The sequence below is a fragment of the Acanthaster planci genome, linkage group LG01 (assembly GCF_054643075.1).
Source record: "Acanthaster planci isolate LZ-2023a linkage group LG01, COTS_SCS, whole genome shotgun sequence".
NCBI lineage: Eukaryota > Metazoa > Echinodermata > Asteroidea > Valvatida > Acanthasteridae > Acanthaster > Acanthaster planci.
The window spans coordinates 5,812,791-5,834,165 of NC_141777.1; the positions used below are offsets into that span (position 1 = coordinate 5,812,791).

General features: G+C 44.9%; 1 protein-coding gene across 6 annotated transcripts in view; it reads right to left on the minus strand.

Moving 5' to 3' along the window:
- Positions 1-21,375, minus strand: part of LOC110981942 (muscle-specific protein 300 kDa-like) — a 160,665-nt gene that overhangs the window by 68,316 nt on the left and 70,974 nt on the right. For all 6 annotated transcript variants that reach the window (XM_087145834.1, XM_087145836.1, XM_087145825.1 and 3 more), the window contains 14 exons: positions 20,945-21,131; positions 19,443-19,748; positions 18,578-18,904; positions 17,634-17,957; positions 16,588-16,908; positions 15,837-16,163; positions 15,157-15,302; positions 14,631-14,817; positions 14,139-14,447; positions 13,390-13,716; positions 12,764-13,072; positions 11,949-12,218; positions 11,298-11,420; positions 914-10,759 (listed from right to left, as the gene is read on the minus strand). In XM_087145834.1, coding sequence (XP_087001960.1) covers positions 914-10,759; positions 11,298-11,420; positions 11,949-12,218; positions 12,764-13,072; positions 13,390-13,716; positions 14,139-14,447; positions 14,631-14,817; positions 15,157-15,302; positions 15,837-16,163; positions 16,588-16,908; positions 17,634-17,957; positions 18,578-18,904; positions 19,443-19,748; positions 20,945-21,131 — 13,309 coding nt within the window. The remainder of the gene's footprint in view (positions 1-913; positions 10,760-11,297; positions 11,421-11,948; positions 12,219-12,763; positions 13,073-13,389; positions 13,717-14,138; positions 14,448-14,630; positions 14,818-15,156; positions 15,303-15,836; positions 16,164-16,587; positions 16,909-17,633; positions 17,958-18,577; positions 18,905-19,442; positions 19,749-20,944; positions 21,132-21,375) is intronic.

Below are 21,375 nucleotides of genomic sequence, written 5' to 3' on the forward strand. Positions count from 1 at the left end.
TAGGCTCATACTAAACATCAATAATAACTTTAACTGACATCATGATGTGGGAATGTTTAAAGAAATAATTACAGCAGACAGTTTTAGAGTCAACTTCTGAGCAACAAACATGAATAGTAATAAAAACTGAAGTGCTACTTTGTCAAGCTGATGACTGTTCTGGGTACAAAGTGTCAAACTGATACTCATCAAGTATTCTACCTTTCAGAAGTAATCACTTGATGGCTAGAGGCAATAATCGAATCTGAAAGTCTCCCACTTCAAGTTCAAATGATTCTTAACCACTTCCTGCCGGGGACTCCAGAACAGGAGACGTATGGTTTATATACGTGGCCGGGGTCTCCGAACTCGGACAAAGGAAACAGGGCCCTGTAACAAAAGACCGTACTCCGAACCAAAGACCAGGCTGCTGGGCATTACCGACATTTTTTCACTCTCAAAAGTGGTGATTATCCAACCTTGTTTTGAAACCGTATACCAGGGTTTGGGGCATTGAGAGCAAGCGGATTACCACCGGGGACAAAAGCGCTCCACCACCGCAGCGATGAGCCACACAGCACCGCTGCAGGCTAATCTGGTCCCTATTGAAAAGAGGTCAGCAGTGCACTGAGCCAGGTTCGTGAACAAAAGACAGTTATACAACACCGCACAATCTGGGCTCTGCTTACAAGGCTGCAGGCCTGGCTGAAATACTCGGGCGTCAATGAAGGTCACCTGTCAACTTAGAGTAGTGCTTAAAGATTACTTCGTGCGGCTATAAACGACCGTTTGATGAAATGATGAATTTTTGAAGGATTTTGAAAACGGGAAAAATGATAGTCATGCCGGCCCATCATCATCAACATTGAAAATTGCCCCAGCATGAAGTGGTTAATTCAACTGATATTAATAAATTTCCATGAAATTTTCATACCTTTTGCTGGAGGTTGTCCCATGACCTATTGAGTTCCTCAATTCTATCTCCACCTGTCTCCCTAGACGGAGAAGTATCTTTTCCCACGATGGGGGAAGTCTTCCCTTTTCTGGTTTTACTGGGGAGGTCTTCCAATGGAGATGATTCAGCTCCTTTAGGGACTCTGGATCTTGGTGAGGAGGGGGATTTTACAGGTCCAGAAACAGGAGCTGCTGTTACACATTTTCTTGTCAACTGTGTTGGAGTCTCTTCGTCTGGCTGTCGAGCTGGATAGTACACTTCATCTGATGATGTTGACGGTGCATCGGGTGTGTAGAACAGGTCTGAGTCTGTATCTGGGGTGATAAGCTGCTCTGGAGCAGGTGCTTGGGATGTTGGGGATTGGGAAACAAAGCTTGGACGGAAGCCCATAGGTGATGGGTGAGGATGCCTTCGAGGACTTGGTTTAGCTTCTGGAGTTTTCTTTGGGGTGACAGGATGCAAAGAGAGATCAGTTGGGGGCTGAGGATGCCTCTGGTCAGACTCCTTGGGTGTGGAGGATAGCTTCTTTCTTGGCTCTCTGGACTTACCCTGAGGATCTCTTGCTTCTTGTTGATCGGGATCTCTTCTTGTAGGCTTGGGGTGGGGGAAGTGTGGCTTGAAAGTGGCCTGTACATCTGAATCAGGTTCTGATTTTTGGGACGATGGAAAAGTTGGTGGCAAGTCATCAGCAAACCTGACAGTTTTGACAGGTGTTGTTAGTTTTCGTGAAGGTTGAGGTACTGGCTCTTCAGGTCTGATTTTTGAGCCAGCATCTAAAGTGGCTTGTGAATATGACTCAGGGATGTTCACCTCCTCGGCTGTGGATGGTCTTTCTGTTTCTCCAGGAGGCAGGAAACCTTCAGCTTCCTCATATGGAATGCCATCATCAGTCCCGTCCAAACCTGTTGCTGGTTCCTCTTTTGGCTTCAAATCTTTTTTAGAGGTGAGCCCAAGTACTTGAGCCAGAAAGCCAAAGGCAGTGAGACGTGGTGCAGCTTCACTGGCTTGGATGGGCTCCTCTGCAGCCAACTCGAGACTGTTAGAGCGAGATCGAGCAGGGGATCCAGTTTCTGGGGTGTAGAAGCCAGGGGTTGATTCCCCACTCCTCGGCTCATCCTCCTGGTCCTCAGTCATAGGAGCTTCACTGTCTGGTTCCATCCCAATTTCTACTGGGTACGCTACCTTCACCTTTCCAGTATCATTGTCATGGATTTTCATGGGCCCATTCTCTTCATCTTCAATGTACGCTATGGTGCTTTTGTACAGGTCACGCACATTCTGAGCTGGGATGGCCTCCACTGCCTCTCCAGTTTGGGGATTGATGACAACAAGTGGCCTTTGCTGTGGTGCAGCCCTCACACCAATGGCCATGGGTAGTCTCTGTGGCTCAGCATCATCTGCGATTCGGTAGTCCCCGACAATGGGTGGTTTCACACCTCCATCAGGGGTATCTCCTTCAAGGCCATCCAGTGGGCTGGCAGCTGATCCCAGTGGTCTCAACACATAGGCAGGCCCTTTCTCGGTGATTATCTGCTTCTGAATGGGCTCATCCTCCCTCACTTGCATAGATCTTTCACTGGGATCAGCACTAAGCCTCTTGGCAAGGGGCTTTTCCATGCTGTCTAACTTTTCAGCTGATACTCTTTCAGTTACCAACTCTGGCTCAGAAGGATATGCTATCAGATCACAGGACTCGATTGGATTATGCACAGTTACTGACTGTTTGGCTTCATCAGGAATGCATACTGTCAATTTTTCCTTGAGATCCTTCAGATTTTTTGCTGGTTCAGCAACAAGAGTCTCTCCACTTCTGGGTTCTTTGACAAAGAGGAGCTCTGTTGGAGGCACACATCTAGAACCTGTAATAACAGGTTGCTGGAGTGGCTTTCTTGTTGGTGAAATCACAAAGTCAGCTGCTGGGGGTCCAGCACCTCCACTTGGTGCACTACCTGCGAGCCCCTTTATAGGAATACTAGCATCATCTACTGGTGTCAGGACAAAAACTGGTCCTTGGTCAGACAAGAGCTGTTGAATTCCAGGTACCTCAGATGGTGTTTCTTCCATTTTTTCCTCTTGATGTGGCACAGGGTGTTTTGTCTTTTGTTTCTTGCCTTTATGTCTTGGTGACTTTGGTTTCTTTGCTCTGACAGCATGAAGTGCTTGATCATCAGATGGACTCTTTTGGGCAGGTACAGCAATTTGGTCATCTAGGAGGGAAGGATTGTGGACTAGTATTGGTTGATCTGTCTGATCCGGGATGGAGGCAGTAACCTCATCATGCAGGTCATTCAAACTGTGTGCTGGTTTTGCAAGCAGTGTCTGACCAGTTCTTGGGTCTTGAACCCTTAGCACCGTGGACTGTGGAACAGTCCTGGCTCCACTCACCACAGGCTGCTGCTTAGGCTGTGTCTCCAGGGACATCACAAAATCTGATGGAGGGCCCTCTCCACCATCAACAGAATCCCCTTCTTGGCCCCCTTTGAGGGTAGACACTTTGCCATCTACTGGCTTCAGAACATACAGTGGTCCTTGATCAGTAAGCAATTGCTCAGTTTCTTCACGTGTGGATGTTTCAATGACAGGAGGTACTAAAAGACCCTCCGAAGGAGATCCTTGTTCAGCACTATCAACAGGAAGTGCAATAAGATCTTCTGATGCATTAGGATTATGGACCCTGACTGGTTTTGTAGTATCATCCGGTATGCAAGTAGTAATTCCTTTAGTTAGATCACTTAAACTCTCTGCAGGTCTGGCAACCAGTGCTTCCCTAGTTCTTGGATCTTGAATTACAAATGACTGTGATTTTGGAGCATCCCTGGCACCTGTTACAACAGGTAACTGTTGTGGTGTTGTGTCTTCTGATATGATGAAGTCTGCTGACAGTGGCCCTACTCTGCCATCCGGGGCACTACCTTGCTGACCATTCATGGGAGAGCTTAGCTCTCTGCCATGTGGTGTCAATACATACAATGGTCCTTGGTCAGTGAGCAGCTGCTTTGCCTCTTCATGTGGAACACGTCTCTCAGGTGCTTCTTTTGGGGTGTCTTTTCGGTCAGCTGAGGTTCCTTTCTTTTTTCGCTTCTTAGATTTCTTCTTCTTTCCAGTTATTTGAGGTACTGTTTCTTCCTCAACCGATACCATTGCGGCAGGCACAGCAATCTGATCTTGTGTTGTGTGAGGATCATGGATTCGAATGGGCCTGTTGCATTCATCAGGAACACATGCAGTCACTTCTTCTGAGAAGTCTCTCAAGCTCTGAGCAGGTCTTGCAACAAGGCTTTGGCCAGTTAATGGGTCATCAATAATGAGCAGCTTGGATTGGGGAGTGCTGCGAGCGCCGGTTATCAAAGGCTCTTGCATCGGCTGGGTATCAGATGATATCACAAAGTCTGCCAGAGAAGGCCCTGCCCCTCCGCCAGATGCACCTTCCTTTTTACCTGGCAGCAAACTGCTTTTACTGTCCAAAGATGTCACGACATAGACTGGTCCTTGGTCAGAAAGTAGTTGCAATGTTCCATCCTGTGCATCATCTACAGGTTGTGAATCTACCATTGCTCCATCCACTTGGTCAGCAAGCAACTGCATGCTCTCTTCAGATGTACCACCCTTGGGTTGTGAGTCTTCTTCCATTTCATCCTCTTTACCAGCTGATGGCTTATCACGCCTGACATTATCTTGTAAATTTAGGCTTAATGGCTTGTGTATATCGCCTACCCTATCTGACAATATGGCCTCATCCACTTGAATCTGTCCTGTAGGGATAGCTATTTGATCAACTGTCTGGCAAGGATTATGGATCCTTACTGGTTCCTCAAAACCATCTGGAATACATGCTGAAATATTTTCTTCCAGATCCTTCAAACTCTGTGCTGGTCTTGCTACAAGGGTCCTCCCTGTTTCTGGATCCTGAATTATGGGAGGATTTGATGGACTGACCTTTCTTGCACCTATTACTTGAGGAAGGCGATGAGGTTGCGATTCTGTTGAAATCAAAAAGTTGGCAGATGAAGGACCCTCTCCCGTACCAGAGGAACTGCCACCAAAACCCTGCAATGGACTGCTCACTTCACCCTCAAATGTATCAATTGGCTTAACTATGTAAGCTGGTCCTTGATCAGTCAACAACTGGTTAAATTCCTCCACTAGAGTAGTATGCATATTAGAGCCCTCCTCATCTTTCCTAGAAGATTGTTGTTCACCACCATGTTCATCAGGCAGTTTGAATCCAGGCTTTTGTACCTCATGTGCTCTGCTAGCCAACTCAGCTTCATCAGCAAAGATGTCATCAGAAGCACTTGCACTTCGGCCTGTGAGGGGGTCATGAATCCTTATTGGGGTCACTGCCTTCCCTGGAATGCACACAGTTTTCTCCTCAGCCACTTCACTCAAGCTCTGAGCTGGTACTGCAATAAATGTTTGGCTGGTTTTTGGATCTTTGATCAACATTGGTTTAGATGTTGGTGTGGCATGCTGTGCACCTGTGACCACGGGTGGGTGCTCCAGTTGTGATTCTGGAGAAATCTCAAGGTCAATTGATGGGGTGCCTGTTACACTGTCCAAAATCCTGGCTTGCTCAAATATGGGCGGATTGCTTGCCTTCGAGTCAGTTGGCTTCAGAACGAAGATAGGACCTTCTTTTCCAACAAGCTGCCAGGGGCCGCTTTCAGAAGCCTTTTCTTCTTCAGCTTTATATTCTATTCCTGGTTCCTCATTTTTTGTTGAGGTAGCATCATTGGGGGCCTGTTCCCACAGACTCTGAATAGAAAGAGAATATTCTGAGGGCCCTATGCTCTGAGTAGAAGCAGTTTCATCAACTATTACCATCTCAGTCGGAACAGCTACTTGATCTTCTGGTTTGCTCGGATCATGAACTCGAATTGACTGACTGGCATTATCAGGTATGTAAGCTGTCAGTTCGTCATCTAGCTCCTTTAGGCTTTCAGCTGGAAAAGCAACCAAAACTTGTCCTGTGGTTGGATACCTGACAAAAAGTGACAATGACCGCGGTACTTCCCGAGCTCCAGTGACAACTGGTGGTTGCTGCTGTGGCAACGTGTCCTGAGATATGACAAAATCTACAGATGGAAGGCCAGTACTTCGATCAGGTGCACTGCCTTCCTTGCCCTTAACAGGATTAATTGTTTCCTTATCAATTGGTTTCAAGACATAGACTGGCCCTTGATCAGTAATCAGCTGACAGATGGTGTCTTGTTTGTCCTCCAATTGGCTTTCAGGCTCTGGTGCATCTTCCTGCATTTCAAAGGCTCCCTGATACAGTTGAGGTTTAGAAATCGCTTCTTCAACCAGTGGCTTTTTCAAGAGTTGTGCATAACTGAAAGGAGTTGACGTTCTTAGTGGTTCAGCGCTTAGTGTGAATGTGGAGTCACTCAAATGCTCACTGGTTTCCATCTGCCCATCAGGGTGCTCAGCAATTGCTGCTGTAGCTTTCTGGCCTGTGGGAACTGGATCTGCAGATACCCTAGCATCATTAAAGTCCATTGGAACTGAGGCTGAGTCTTCTGGTCTGGGTTCGGAGGGAAAATATGATTTGCCACCTAAGGCAGTCATCAGATCTTCTGCAATCTCTGATGGCAAAGCAACAGCCACTTGCTTCCTTGAAGGGTCAAAGATTTCCATGGCTTGATCTTTACTGCCATCTGGTATATACCCACTTACTGACTGCCTTAAGTCATTTAAGGAATGTGCTGGTTGTGCAGCCAGTAGTTTCCCAGTTTTAGGGTCTTGTACTGTAAAAGGATGTTGGTCAACTGCACGTCTTGTTCCTATGACCCTCGGCAGCTGTTCATACAGCACTTCTTGAACCTTGAGGAAGTCAGCTGGTGCTGAACCCACACCACCGCCTGGAGTAGTTCCTTGTCCGCCTTCCCAGGGACTTCCAAACTGAAACACAGCTGCTTCATCTAGTGGCTCAAGGATGTATGCTGGGCCCTTTTCTGTAACAAGCTGGTGTGAGATGGGACTAGAATAAGCTGGTTGCAACTGATCATCTTGTTTGGGGATTCTGGATGCTTTTTCAAAACTTGGACTTTCTGTTAGCTTCGCTGTTTCAACTGATTGAGCAAAAATGACATCTATTTCAACTTCCTGCATGGGTGGTGAAGGCTCAGTTTGTGGCTTGCCAAGAGCAAACTTGTATCCTTCAGGCTTCTTGCTGACCTTTGCCTTGGTGCCAGTTTCAATAGGTCTCTGATGCCAATCTTTGTTGGCCCTGGCAGAATCCTCTACAAGCTGTGAGGGCTCACTACTAGTGGTCCATGGTCTCTTTGTGCCTCTTGCTGTATGTGGATGGTGGATCTTAACTGGCTCCTCATCGGTATCCTTTATATATGCTGTAATTTCTCTTTGCAGTTGACCTGGATCCACTGCTGGGATGGCCTCCATGATCTCCCCAGTCCTTGGATCTCTAATCCAGAGGGGCTCAGCTGTGTCACTTGAGATTGGCTTTGATTCTTTTACAGTTGGAACATCACAGATTTCTGTGCCACCAATGATGCTACCTGCAGACCTGTGGCTTGTTGCAGATAGCTGAATCAGTGGGCTTGTATCTCTGATAGGCCTTAGAATGAATGCTGGGCCTTCCACTGTGATAAGCTGTTCATCTGACAGTTGCTCTTCAGGCGTCATTAATTGCAATGGCTGTTTCTCAAAAACCACAGACATTGCCTCCAGTGTTGGCTTGAGGCTCTGAGGATGGTGGATCTTGACTTCTTTGTCTGTCTCATTGATAAACACAGTTACTTCTGTCAGCAACTGTGTCTGTTCAACACATGGCACTGCCACCATAACCTTCTGGGAAACAGGCTCAACAATGTGCATAGCTTCTACACCAGTCTCTGAGAGTGGTCTTGAGGACAACACAGGAGGAAGCTTGTCCAGTTCTGAGTCATAAGGGAGGGTAATGGGAGCTGTTTGCATACGCTTTGCATCTTCAGGTGGCATCTGTTCCAGTGGTGTCAGCACATACACTGGTCCTTGTTCAGTGACTAACTGCTGCTCAGGGAGTGTTCTCTTTTGCACTGCTGCCATCAGAGGATGTCTTGACAAAACTGTTGATGGACTGGTTTCCTCACTTTGCATAGATTTTGCTGGTTTTGCAATCAGGACTTGAGCTTTCTTTGGGTGGTAGATCTTCACTGGTTGGTCCTCTGAATCCTTGATGACAGCTGTGACCTCTGTCCTGAGCTGTTGGGGATCTACTGCTGGTATGGCTTCTAAGAGCTTTCCTGTTTTGGGATCACTGATTGTATATGGCCCAAGATGAACATCTGGTAAAGGTCTTAAAGATACTGCAGTTGGTAGAACAGAAGCTTCAGGTTTGCCACTGATTATGTAGTAACTACCATCAGGAGTAGTTCCTTGTTTTGCCTCCAAGGGACTTGCATCTAAAGGCCCTGTTTGCTTCTCAAGAGGTCTGAGAATGTAAGCTGGACCTTCAGCTGTTACCAGTTGTTGTTTGGGGGGAGACTTAGCTTCTAGCTCCGAAGTCACTGGTTTCTTTTCAAGGACGAATGACTCTTCACCTGGCACTATTCTTTCAATTGGGTGGTGGATCTTGATCACTCCAGATTCAGGATCATCACTGTATGCTGTAATTTGTGTCTGCAGGTCTTTGGGATCTTCACAGGGCTGTGCTGCCATAATGCGACCAGACAACGGGTCTTTTATCTTCAGAGGCTGTTGAAGGGATTGGAGGCCTGGTTTGGATGTAATTACTGTTGGTACCTTCTCCAGTTCAGTAACCTCTGAAGAAGTTAAAACAGAAGGACCAGAGGTAATTTCATCCCGCATTGGTGCACGACTCAAACTGTCAAGGCCACTAATCTCTTCAATAGGTTTCAGGATGTAAGCCGGCCCCTCTTCTGTTATTAACTGATTCACTAGAAGTTGTGCTTCAGGCTGTTTTGTGGCAGAAAGCATTGGCTGAGCGACCTCGACTTTATTGGCTTCTGGATAGTGAATGACCATTGGTGATGCATTCAACTCTTCACAGAATGCAATGGCCTCTGAGTTCAATTCCTCTGGTTTTTGAGCAGGGTATGCTTCCATGATGTTACCAGTCTTTGGATCTTGTATTCTCAAAGGCTCAGTTAGGGAAATGGTATTTGTACCAATGACATTAGGTACAGTCTGTGGAGAAACTTCCCCAGAGATAACATACTCAGGGTATTGTGAGCTTTGTCCACCGTCAGGGGCACTGCCATCTTGGCCACTGAGTGGACTAGGAAGACATGAACCATCTTCACTTGGCTTAAGAATGTATGCTGGTCCTTTTGTTGTGATAATCTGTCGCAGTACAGGCCTCTCAGATTCTTGTGGCTCTTCAAGTTGGCTTCTGGATGGTGGAAGTGTCTCAGCTGCTGACTGCTCTTCAACTGAAAGGAGTGAAAGGTTGGCTTTCCACTCCTGCAGTTCCACAGGCAAGATCATTTCTGCCGTCACCTCCTCAGACACTGCAGGAACATCCTTAGCGGGATAAGCTTCGAATGTCTTATTCCTGCTTGGGTCAATAACAATAGCTCTTCCCGAGTCAGGGATGTATGCAGTCAGTGTGCTTTGCAGCTCAAGGGGTTCAGATAAAGGCTCTGCAAACATGAGTTGTCCTGTCTGTGGGTCTTTAAAGACATGTGGCTTCTCAGCTACAGGTAAATAGTCTGATCCTAGAATAACAGGCAAGCTGTCTGGTTGAGCGTCATCTATCATTACATAATCTGGAGCAGGTAATGACTGACTGTCGCCCCCATCGGGGGCCACGCCAAAGACACCAGACAAGGGGCTCGGAACACCTGAACTCAAATCAAAATCTTCAAGCGGTCTCAGGACAAAGGCCAGGCCTTTGTCTGTAACAATCTGTTTTTGAAGAGCTGCCTCTGGTGCTTTCCCGGGTTCAACCTGAGAAAGTGGGGTTTCTGTTGGTGGTTGGTATTCCTGACCAATTGTATTAGAGTCTGCGTGCTGGGAGGGCAATACTCCAGCTGTTTGAACTGGGCAAGCCTCTAATGCCATGTTCTCATTTGGATTTAAGATCAACACTTTTCCAGACTCTGGAATGTAGATGGTTGGCTGATTTGGGAGCTCTTCTGGTTTCTCGGCAGGCTCAGCAGCCATGAGTTGTCCAGTCCTTGGATCCTGAATTATGAGTGGTTTGTGAGTTCCCGGAATCGATGTTATTGCAACGACAGTTGGCAATTTCTCTGGATGTATTTCCTGCATAACAACATAGTCTGGTAATGGCTGTCCCACACCTCCACCTGGGGTGCGACTTGCTGAGCCAGTTAAGGGGCTCGAGCCGCTGATGTCATCTGCAGTCTCTTGTAGAGGCCTCAGAATATAAGCCAGGCCTTGATCCGTAACAACTTGAGTCTTCATATCATCCTGTCGTTTCAATGGTTTCTGAGCCTCTGATGCAAGGCTCAGAGGAGCTTGTTCTGTCAGATCAGACCTTTGTGGAATCCTATCAAGAGCTTGTGATGCCTCAAGAGGCTGTTCCTCTGCGTCAGAAATATCTTCTTTCTCAATGTCCTCTACCATCTTGGCAATCAGTGGCTCCATCCCGTCATCGACACTTGCGGGAGCATCCTGGGGAGTAGCAAACAGTCCTGGAAGCATTGTGGGACTTCCCCTCCGCAGCAGCTGGGCCTGCACACCAAAATGTGGTCTTGTTATGAACTGGAGTGGAGGGTTGACCTTGGCGTAGGAGGCAAGCCGAGAGGCCATTCTGGCCCCAGCCTCTTCACGGAGCTTCTCCGTCTTCTCATTCAGCTGGCTGATCTCATCTTCATATGTCTGGATTTCTGCAGCCAAAGCCTGTAATAAACAGATGCGAAAACCCCAAAATCATAATGAGTAATCACGGTGAATAACACTGGCCCAGGAAAATGGAGATTGATAATATCCTTCACCTTCGGCTCAAGTGTTACCAGCATCCATTCTCCTGATCCTTGGCCAACCATATATTTATTCCCTTAGTAAAACAGAGTTTTGATCCAAACAAAACAATTATCAATGACCTCTAGAACAACCTCAAAATCAATTTTGTTTTTCAAATGGAATTCTAAAACAGGTCCAAGTAATTAAGATGTAGTGCATTCAAAATGAAGTAAAATTCATACCTTTACAAATGAATTTTTATACTGTACCCCCAAAATACAAATGCACTTTTGGATTATCTCTGAAGGAAGGATGCAGGAACCATGACCTTGTTTATTCGTGCAAAGTAGTATGCCAAATACCTTTTTGTTGTTTAACCAAACGTACAACAAATTTGCCATTAACAAGTGATAATCCATAGTTAAGTTTCAGGATAATGAAATCAATGCCCAATAACTTATCCTTTCACACTCACATCATGTTCTGAAAGCTGCCTCTTAATTTCCTCCATGGTTGTAGGCTCAACGGGTGATGCCATCCTGTCTTGGGCTGCTCTTATCTTAGTCACCAGGACTTCCAACTGGACATCATATTCCTCCTAGAACAACAAATACACAAAATAAACTAGCCTAGAGTTACCACAGATATCCTTTTATATGATTTAACAGTATGATATATAGATATAGTATATCATGCTTTTGACAGTTGAAAACCAAATGAGGCCATTTACAACGTACAGGCATAATGCAGACTAACTGGGTATTTCAACTGATTTTTCCCTGAAAGTTTACTGCTTCCACCAAAAATCATTCTCCTCTGTGAAGAAGAATTATTACTTGAAATGGTGTTGGTGCAAAGTAAGGCTGAAGTGTAGTGTAGTTTCTGTACTATAGCATTAGTGAATGATATACAATATATCCTCAGTTCCTTGGGTCAACAATAAGTTGCATACAGTGTAGTTCAGGAGACATCTCTGTGAACTGTAATGCATACATATTCAAGGCGTCAAAACTTAGCATGAGCAGGTAAAAAATGTCTTTGGTAGATTGTGTGTAGAGCTAGCACAGCCTTGCACAGCCTTATTTATTATATATGGTATTTAAAGTCCTCCGAGTGAAGTGGTTACCTGTTGGATGAGAGCCACCCTGAGTTTGTCTTTGTGTTCGCCTGCGATCTGGTGCAGCTGCTCCAATTCTCCAGCTAATTCAGTCAGCTGAGGGTCGATGACCTCCAGACCTGCAACCTTGGGTGTGACCTCCTGGGCACAGCGAGGAGAGGTGGGTGGAGTCTCAGTGAGATGGCCTCGGGTTGTGGGTTTGGACAGGACCAGGAAGGCATGTCGGATGTTCAGAGCTTCCACTTTGGCCTCGCACATTTCCAGAGCAGCCAAAAGATCCTTCAAAGAGGGGGAGAAAAAATATCTGCTCAACATTTAAAGCATAAGAAAATAACCGCCTGATAACAGCCTGGAAATAAACTTCTAATCAGAGGGCATCTTTTCCTGATGGCATTGATATTTCCTATTTGGAAGCAAGTTTGATGCTTGAAAAAATCACTTGCGAAAAGATTTGCAAAGTGTTCAACAGTAATATGTACAAGATAACATCATCCTGATTAACCTCCCATCAAAGTTTTTCCCATTCAAGTAGGAAAGGGAACAAGAAGAATGTGATTCTTACAGGCTTCAATATAAATAAAACTGTTTCCTCAAAGTCAAGTCAAATTCGATGCTATTGTTGATTCTCTTTTGCAGTGAGTGCTTGAAGTTAACTGTAACGCAGCTCCTTTCCACAAAATCTGAGTCAATTGGGAATACTAATCCTAAAGCTTTAACAACACAGTAACGCCAATGACAGAAGATGAAAAAGATAATTTTTAAATGTCTGAAGAAAATTCTCAACAGAAATGTGGGCAAAACAGTTTCTTGAACTTGTAACTGACCTCTTGAGCTTTCATCTGTTGATGCAGCCCCTTGGTCTCCAGCTCAGGTGCAAACATGGCCGCTTTGGCCTGCGAAACAGCAGCTGTCAACTCCCCCAACTCCTTGCCATGCTTCACCCACTGTTTGGCAGCCTCTTCAAGGACTGTTCTTCTCTCCTCAGTGATGGATTCCACTTCGTTGGCTCGCTCGGAAATGGCAGAGGCCTTCTGGGAAAGATGTTCCAAGTCACAGATGTGCGACAGGGCTTCCGTGGTTGCAGTCAGTACGTCAAGCTTCTCAGTGATGTCTGGGACATTGGCTAAAATGTTCTGTTTACAGGAACATTAGAGTACAGAACTCACAAATTTGAAATACCGACAGGTTTAAGAACAAAGTAAAAGGGGAACGTTGAGACCAAATCCTTCTTTCGTTGAAATTACATCTACTTTATGAAATATTGTTAAAAATTAAGTAACATCAACCTATATTCGCTTTGTTACATAAAAATAAAAGCCAAGTACAAATACTTCAGTGACAAAAACCTGAAATTTCAATATAAAACGACTGAACTTTGTTTGTTCTATTTGTATAATGTTATATCTTTGTTCCAATTTACCGGTAATCACTGTTCAACAAATTCACAAACCTTGTGTGAATCCAACTGAGACTGTACAACCTGGGGGCTCGTCATTACAAGTTCTGGCTCTGTCACACTGTTCCCTTCAGCTACCCATAATTCCACGTTCGCCATGGCCTCATGGTACTCCTCCCAGGGTGCGACCGCTTCGGTCAGCTCGGCGACCTTCAGTGACGCAGAATCGTCCATCTCCATGACCTGGTGTTGGAGGTTGTCCACTCTGGCAATGACCTGCTGTCTCTCTGTCGGCTGATTGGATTGGTCGGTGAGGCTGTCAGCCTGGTGATGAAGGACATCCATCAAAGCTTTGGCTTCTTGGAGAGTTTCCTGAGCTTCCTGTACATCAAAATCAAGGAAATGGATGCATACAAGTGAAGATTGTTATATATCTGTGTTCAAGGGAATCATTCTACCTCAGCACAGAATCTTGCTCACAGTTTGAAGTTTAAAACAAGTACAATGGTGAACAAAATATTATTATGAGAACTGGAAAAGGCTAATGAGGAGGAACCTGTTCAATTTAAACAAGTATATGTTAACATTTAATTTGGCTAAAAAGACCAATTTGATCAGTGTCGCTACCAGCTATGTAAAAAGTGCCGCAGAAACTGAAATGTACTGCTCTATAATAGGCCACTGGCTAACAAATTTGGAAGTGTTCTGGAGGTTGTACAATAACTCACAATAAACACTGAAGTAACAGACGCAAAGGAAAATTGTAATCAACTACACCATGAAAATGGCCAAACATGACATACTTCAGTTGCTCTCTTCCCTTCCAAGATATCGACGACTCTCTCTTGCAAGGTCTCAGTTACTTCCTCCAAGACCTCTTCAACCCTCTTCACTTTGTCGCAGAAGTCTCTTCGCAGCCTCTCGGAACCCTCAAGGCTCCTCTCCACATCCCCCATCACCTCGGCCACCTGAGCTTGCTGGATGCGGAGCCTCTCAATCTCCTCCGCGATCTCAGGAGGGGGCGTGGCTTTGAGGGTGTCATACTTCGACTGCTGAGTGTCAGCAAGGGTGTCAGATGCCTGGTTCAGGGCATTCAGCTCACTGGCCATGTCCTGGCAGATCAATGATAAAAAAAATAATTTCAATGCCTTTGAAAACATCTTGTCATGATTAAGTGCAGCAAAGCCACCAGACCGTAACAAAATAAACAACTTGACTGAAAACAGACCAACAAAGATTCACCAAGTATATCTACAAGCAACGAAAATACCATCTCCTAAATTTTTCCAACACACCTGTTGTCTGTTCATCTTCTCTTCAACATCTTTCAGTTCTGGGCCAACAGTCTGTACCAGCTCAGCCAGTCTGTTCAGGAGTTGTTTAAGATCCTTCAAAACGTCCTCCACCTGTAAGGCAAAGATTCGCCTGTCCTCGAGTTCTTGCTCCAGAGAGGATTCAGTCTCAGTTGCTGCAGCTTGTAATCTTTAATTGGATATTTCATAAAAACACATAAGATATACAAATGTAATATGAAGCCTTCTTACCTGCCAACACAGGTGCTAAGACCATGAAGCATTCCTGACATCTGGGTAGTATACAGCTAGACATTGCTTAACTATTCCAGCGCTTGTATAACAAAAACAGCACTGCCGATATCATGGTATCCTTGCTTTTGCAGAGGAAATTTATGAGACAGTGGCTACAACTGCATAGACCCGAATAAAACCAGCCACAAGGTAATTAATTTGACACACCCAGCCATTAAGCAATCGAACTCAACTATACATGTGCCCCAAAATATACTAGGTTAGTGTGTCCTACCTGCTGTCTCTGTCTTGTACACTTGCCATCTCCTCTCTGACTGGTTCAGAGAGTGTTGGGTCATCAAGATCATCTAGCAGGATTTGACTGGCTTGTTGCAACCTTTCAAGGCTGGCTTCTCCTTCAGCCATTTTGACTTTGCTCTCCTAAAGTCAAATTGTAAAAAAAAGAAATAACTCAGATAATTGGAAAAACAATTATGGCTCGTTTCATGAAAAGCACAACATTTGTAAACAGTCCAACAAAAAAAAATTCCCCAATGCCGAAAGTCCACCAAGAGGCTTTGGCGGATTTTGGAAGCTCTGATCAAGAAGGTATTACTGTACACAGGGTATGGTACCCTAGACACAGCGTGTGTCACTGGTTTCCTACTTGTGATGAACACCGGAAGATTTGCAAATTTCCTGCAAACTTTAACCCAGAAATTGGGGTTAAAGGGGGCATACAAAGTATGACAGAAAAATGAAGCGTACGATAACAAGGAAGAAAAACCCATCAATATCCAAAAGAGACCTGTGCCCTATGAAAAAATATCACTCATTAAATTGACTGGTCAGATTATTATTAATTAATCAATTATTAAATGGACCAATCAGATTATTATTAATTAATCAATTATTAAATTAACCAATCAAAATCAAGAACTCGGCTATGCTTGAAGAATGAGTTTAAAATCTTACCTTTGCAGAATCCAGCTTGCTGATGAGGTCTTCATTCCCAACACTAGGTGAGATGGACATGGGCAGGCATCGCTCAGCAGATGACATGAACTCTGTGACCTCTTGCAAAGCACGATGGTACCCCTGCCAGCTGGCAGCTTGTTTCTTGATCTTCTGGTTGTCGGCCGATGTCTTGTCTTGCAGGCTGTCTGCCAAAAGCTCCAGGTCTTGCAACCTTTTCTGGACGGCTTCCTTGCCTGGTTCGTTTCCCTGCTTGTCTAATATTTCAGCTTGCTGCTTCAAGAATTCTAGTTGCTTCACCTGGGTTTGCATGACTTCGCCTATTTCCTAGAAATGAAACATAAACCAAGACAACAGATCATTAAAAGAAAACAAAATGCACAAATATGTCCCTCTTTGTTGTCAGCCGAAGAAAACTCTATAAACCTATGGACGTGTCTGATTAGGTGTCTGAGTTTCTAAAGTAAAAAAATAAGCAAGAACTCAATCGACAGATTCCATTCTTAAAGAGCTAAAAAATTAAGAAATTGTATTATCACCAGCTGCAAAATCTGACTAAGACAGGACATCTCAGTTTATGGAGTATTCAGCCAAGCATCTAAGATGACCTTCATGCACAGTGCATTTAAATTTTACTGTTGATCAATGCAAGCAGATTACAGCACAATATATTTAGAAAGTGCAACACATTGGTCAGCGTTGTTCTGTCGAACAGTGCCAGATTTTCAACTATGCGACAACAGGCACCTACCTGACTGAGTTGCTCATTGTCCCTGGCCGCTGCCAAGCTCACTGGCGACTGGTACGAGGCTCTCTCTTCCAGCCCAGTCAGGGCGCTCTTCACCTCGGCTGCACCAGCCTGAAAGTCCTGCCAGTTGTTTACGCCGTCCTGGAGCTCCTCCTCCACGTTCCTTGCCCTTGTGGCAGTATCCGCCAGCCGGGAGGCGAGATCGCTGAGATCTGCCTTCAGCTTGGCCGCATCCTCTGGGCTAAGGGATGGCAGGATCTTCTCAGCGATCTCTTCAACTTCGTCCAGTCTACTCTGGCAGATTGCTTCCTTGGCAAAGAGGAGCTGATTAAGGATAACAGGGAAGCAGTAATTAAAAAACTGAAATGTGAACATCTCATACTGTAGTCTATACCGACAGATTGGTTATTTTCACATAGTTCACTATCCTTACGACTGATTTAAAGTCTGAAATTGCTTCATTACTTCAAACAGAAGTTTTTTGTGTTTGAAACACTGCCAAGAAAGTTGAAGCTGGCAAGTGGAATTGCTTGGGAGTGAATTTCCATAGCGTAGGATTTTGCACGGATTTAAATGGAAAGAATCCAAAGATAAGCTGCACTTACTGAATTAATTGAAATTGCCGAACAGCTTTCACTTCTTGCACATGAGCAGCAAGATGCCCATAACAATTCCGATTTCTCCTAGTCAGACACATCAGCTATAACCAACATCTCTTCTTAACCGAGTTGAGGAAACAGGAGCAATTCACACTATCATGTGCAACTGACGTTTTCTCCCAGACAGACTGATTTGTGTATCGCAGTTTGACTTTGTGCCTACATAAAGTTTTACTTGCTTCCATCCTTTGAAGGTTGCAGACATCCAAGGAGTCAAAGAGAGATAACCACCTGAAGAACGACTGAGGCATCCCATGAAAATGACAAGGGGAATTGAAAGATTTGTTGGTGCTATTCCCGCAATATGGAGCGCATTTGTTGATTTGAGCTCTCTAATGGCAGCTCACTGATATCTTCAATCGCTTCTACTGGCTGACAACTATCACCCACCTTATGTTTCTGCAACTGGTCGTGTCCCTCCTCAAAGTCAACCCCTTCTTCCTCCTCCTGTAGCTTCTCCTCGGCAGCGTCCAGCCACTCCCCAACCGCCTCCTGGCCACTCTCCAGGTCCTCCCTCAGGTTCAGGGCCTCCTGCAGCCTGGCCGCTTTCTCCTTGGTAGCATAGAGGAGCTGGGAGTGCAGGGCATCCATCTCCTCCAGGTCGGCTTGGAGTTTCAGGGGGATGGGCTCCCCCAGCTCAGCATACTTGGCATTGACGCTGATGATGAGGGCTTGGGCTTGCTGGAGCTGCTTGTCCAGGGTTGGCTGTGAAAGCTATGACCCCCAAAAGCTCACATGTAAGCATGACTCTTAATCTTCTCTTACAGAAGTCCGTATTCAACAAAACTTGAAGGTGACGTTCAGTGAAATAGTAGGTACGCATTAGGTGCATGTACGCCATTTTATTCTGTGCATTCAAATGTAATTTCTGCACTGAAGAGGAATTACTATGTGAGTAAATTTGTATCAGTAAATTTAAGTTTTCCTCTGTACCACAGATCTCATTTATGTGTCAATTTACAACACATTCTACACAGTGAATTCACTGAGGATGATTGTTTGAAAGTGTTAACTTCATAAATTCCGTTCATTCTTAGGGTACGTGACAACTGTTCTTGACTACGCACAAATCACTGCAAAACCTTTTAACTTAGTAGTGTTTAATTGGTGAATTTTTACAGCACAAGCATTACAAAGAACAGCTTTTCGCAAAAAAATTGTATGATGGACCAGTTGAAGGACTATGACCCAAAGCCTTGTTAGAGACATAAAAAAGCCCAAATGGCCTCCATCTGGTTTGAGTGATGGATTAGAAATGCTATCACATCTATTGCCACTGAAACACCACGTATGAATAAAATAGGAATCGATGTAATCTACTGTGAAGAACTGACCTCGTGCTTGCTTAGTTCTTCCTCAACTCTTTCAGCAGGCAGGCCAATGGGTGTCATCTCCCTCATCTCAGCATCGGCTGCTTTCAGCCAGGCCAGGCATCCCTCCACCTCCTTCCCCAGTGCCTCCTTGTCACTCCTTGTCTGTTCCAGGACCAGCTGGTTTTCTCTCAGGTTCTCCGCTGCCAACCTCAGGTCCTGCTTGAGCTTGAGGTTGGTGGCAGTGATGACGGGCTGGTCCGTCTTGTCGGCAGTGTGGAGGATGTCTTGCCCCTGGGTTTCCAGAGTCACCACGGTGGGAAACTGCTCATCTACCATTGACAACAGAGCCTGGGAAATAATAGCATACAATATAAAATTTATTATGCATCCAGTTTTGGGGAAACCACTTCATGGACTGTTCTTCATTTCACTGGAAGATATTTCAGACTCAGTTCATTGGTAAATCTGGTTAGTACTTTCAATTCTTTCAACATAACTCCTATGATGGCAAGATCTTTCCAACATTTTACAGACCTTGAGTATAATGGAAACATGGTTTTGTACATTACTAGACAGGCCTTGCTCAACATGATTCAACAATACTAAGATTTCACCTTTTCAACTTTATATTTTGCAGCATCATCCTTCCTTGGTGAAAAGAAGCTACACTTCAATATGGGAAATGAGAAAGCATCTAGATTTCTGTTCAAAGACAACAAGGTCAAACAAGGAATAGACATCGATGAACTTCCACTTGATAGATCTGCTTTGAAAAAAAAAATGCTCTGCCTAACACAACACACGCATTTCACACTTTGAAAGGATTTAACATTAATAATCCATCCAAGTTGCCAGGAAACACTCTTGAAAGAACGCTATCACGCACCTGGCATTTTTCCAGTTTCTCCTCAGTTATCATTCCGGATTCTTGCAGCGCTGGCATCTCGATGGCACAGTGCTCCAGGCAGTCCTGAACCTCCTTGACGTTGGCTGCATAAGCTTGTCTGACCCTCACCGCATCCTCCATGACTATGCATCGGGAGGCGGTCCGGCTGAGCAGGTCCTTGTAGATCCCGTCTAATCGGGACACGTCCTCTGCATGGTCCATCTGGCCACTGGTTGCCATGGCTGCGCAACTGTCATGAAGACTGTCCATTTTGGGTTGCTGGTTCACAACTTTGGCCTTAATATCCTGGAAAAGATGTGATTTAACATATACATGTAATCTTAACCCTAACTCCCAGGGACCATTGAAATCCTGCATAACCTTGTTGGGTTCAACATGGTTAGGGTTAAAAATCTTCTCCTCTTCTTGCAAAAGTACTTACTCTAACCAGTGCTTGAAAGATTTGTTTGCTGTAATTTGAAAAGATAGAAGGCTATTTGCAAATTCCTGTTTTTGAATCATACTTTGTCTAATTATCTGATATCAAATAGTCAATGATGCTTAAATTTATTAGTACAAAGTTGGCTACACTCAGGTTTTACAAAGGATACTAAGCATTCTGGGACTTTTCAAAGAATCCACTGGCTAAAACATGCTAGGATAAATATTACATTTTGAATGCTGCCCGGGTGTCAAGAGTGCGGGGACAATAATGCATGCATGGCAAAGATAACTAGCAGTATGTGATATTCCTAGCCTTTTTGACAGACAATGGCAAAAACAAAAACCTACATACTTTCCACAACCTTCCAATGATTCCCAAATTCCAATGCTTTTTAACCCCTTCACGCTGGGAGACGGTAAGAGCTGCCGTGAAAATTGAGATCCACAGCCCGCTTTTCAGCTGTTATTCTCGGCCCACCTTTGAGCGAACATGGTGAAAGAAGGCAGACCCTGGCTCTTGTATATATGGTGATTGGCCTTTGTGTGTAGCCCAGACATGAAGAGACCGAATTTGCATCATAATCACCAGCTTCACAATAGTCCCCACTTTGAAGAGAGGCAACGGAAATGTGGAAGCGTGAGTAGAGCCGCATGCCACCGAACAATCAGCCTTTTCACCGTGTAATTCAAAGTGTGCAGAGCACGCAGGGCCACAAACTGAGAATTTGCGGTTTGGCGGGTGGCCTTCATGGCCAAGCGAGGCCGGAATTCTTGGAGTCAGCTTTCAGAAAAAAATTCCTGTCGTCAAGGGGTTAAGCTTTTCAGGAAATTACGCACCCTGTTTGAAATTTACTGTTTTTAGTCATGTTCAACAATGGACAGGATGAAATACCTCTATTGTCTCAAGTCTAACGCTGCATGAGATGTGCGACCTCTGTACCAGATGCCTGAATTGAGTGGTGAGTAATTGGCATTTCATGAAAGTAACTAAAGAAACTTTTATTTACACAAACCTGTCGTGGCTGTGATGTCCACAGCTGCAGATGTGACAAACTTACCCCAGCCTTCTGCAGCTGATCTGTGGCCCGATCCACGTCATGACTGATTGGATCCTCTAGCAGCTTAGCCAGGGCCTGCAGGTCGGCCAGCTCTGTATCCTGCTCAGCAAGCTGTGCCTCGTAAGCCTCCCGCTGCTGAATGGAGTCTATAAGGTGGTACTGCTTATTGGATGATTTGCTGGCCACTCTGTAGTCCAGGGGAAAAGATGCATTAAGAGGGTATTATAAAACTTTTCCAATGAAACCTCAGCTCCCCAGGCATGGCAGGACCCCAATGAATGCTGCCAAATTTTCCAATGAGCATTACATTTTATGTAGTTTTACTCTCAAGCCCAACAGTTAAAAAATGAGGTATCCCAGAAATATAAACTTTCAAGATAAATTTCCCAAATAAACTGTTTTACCAGGACAAAATGTAAATTGTTTACATT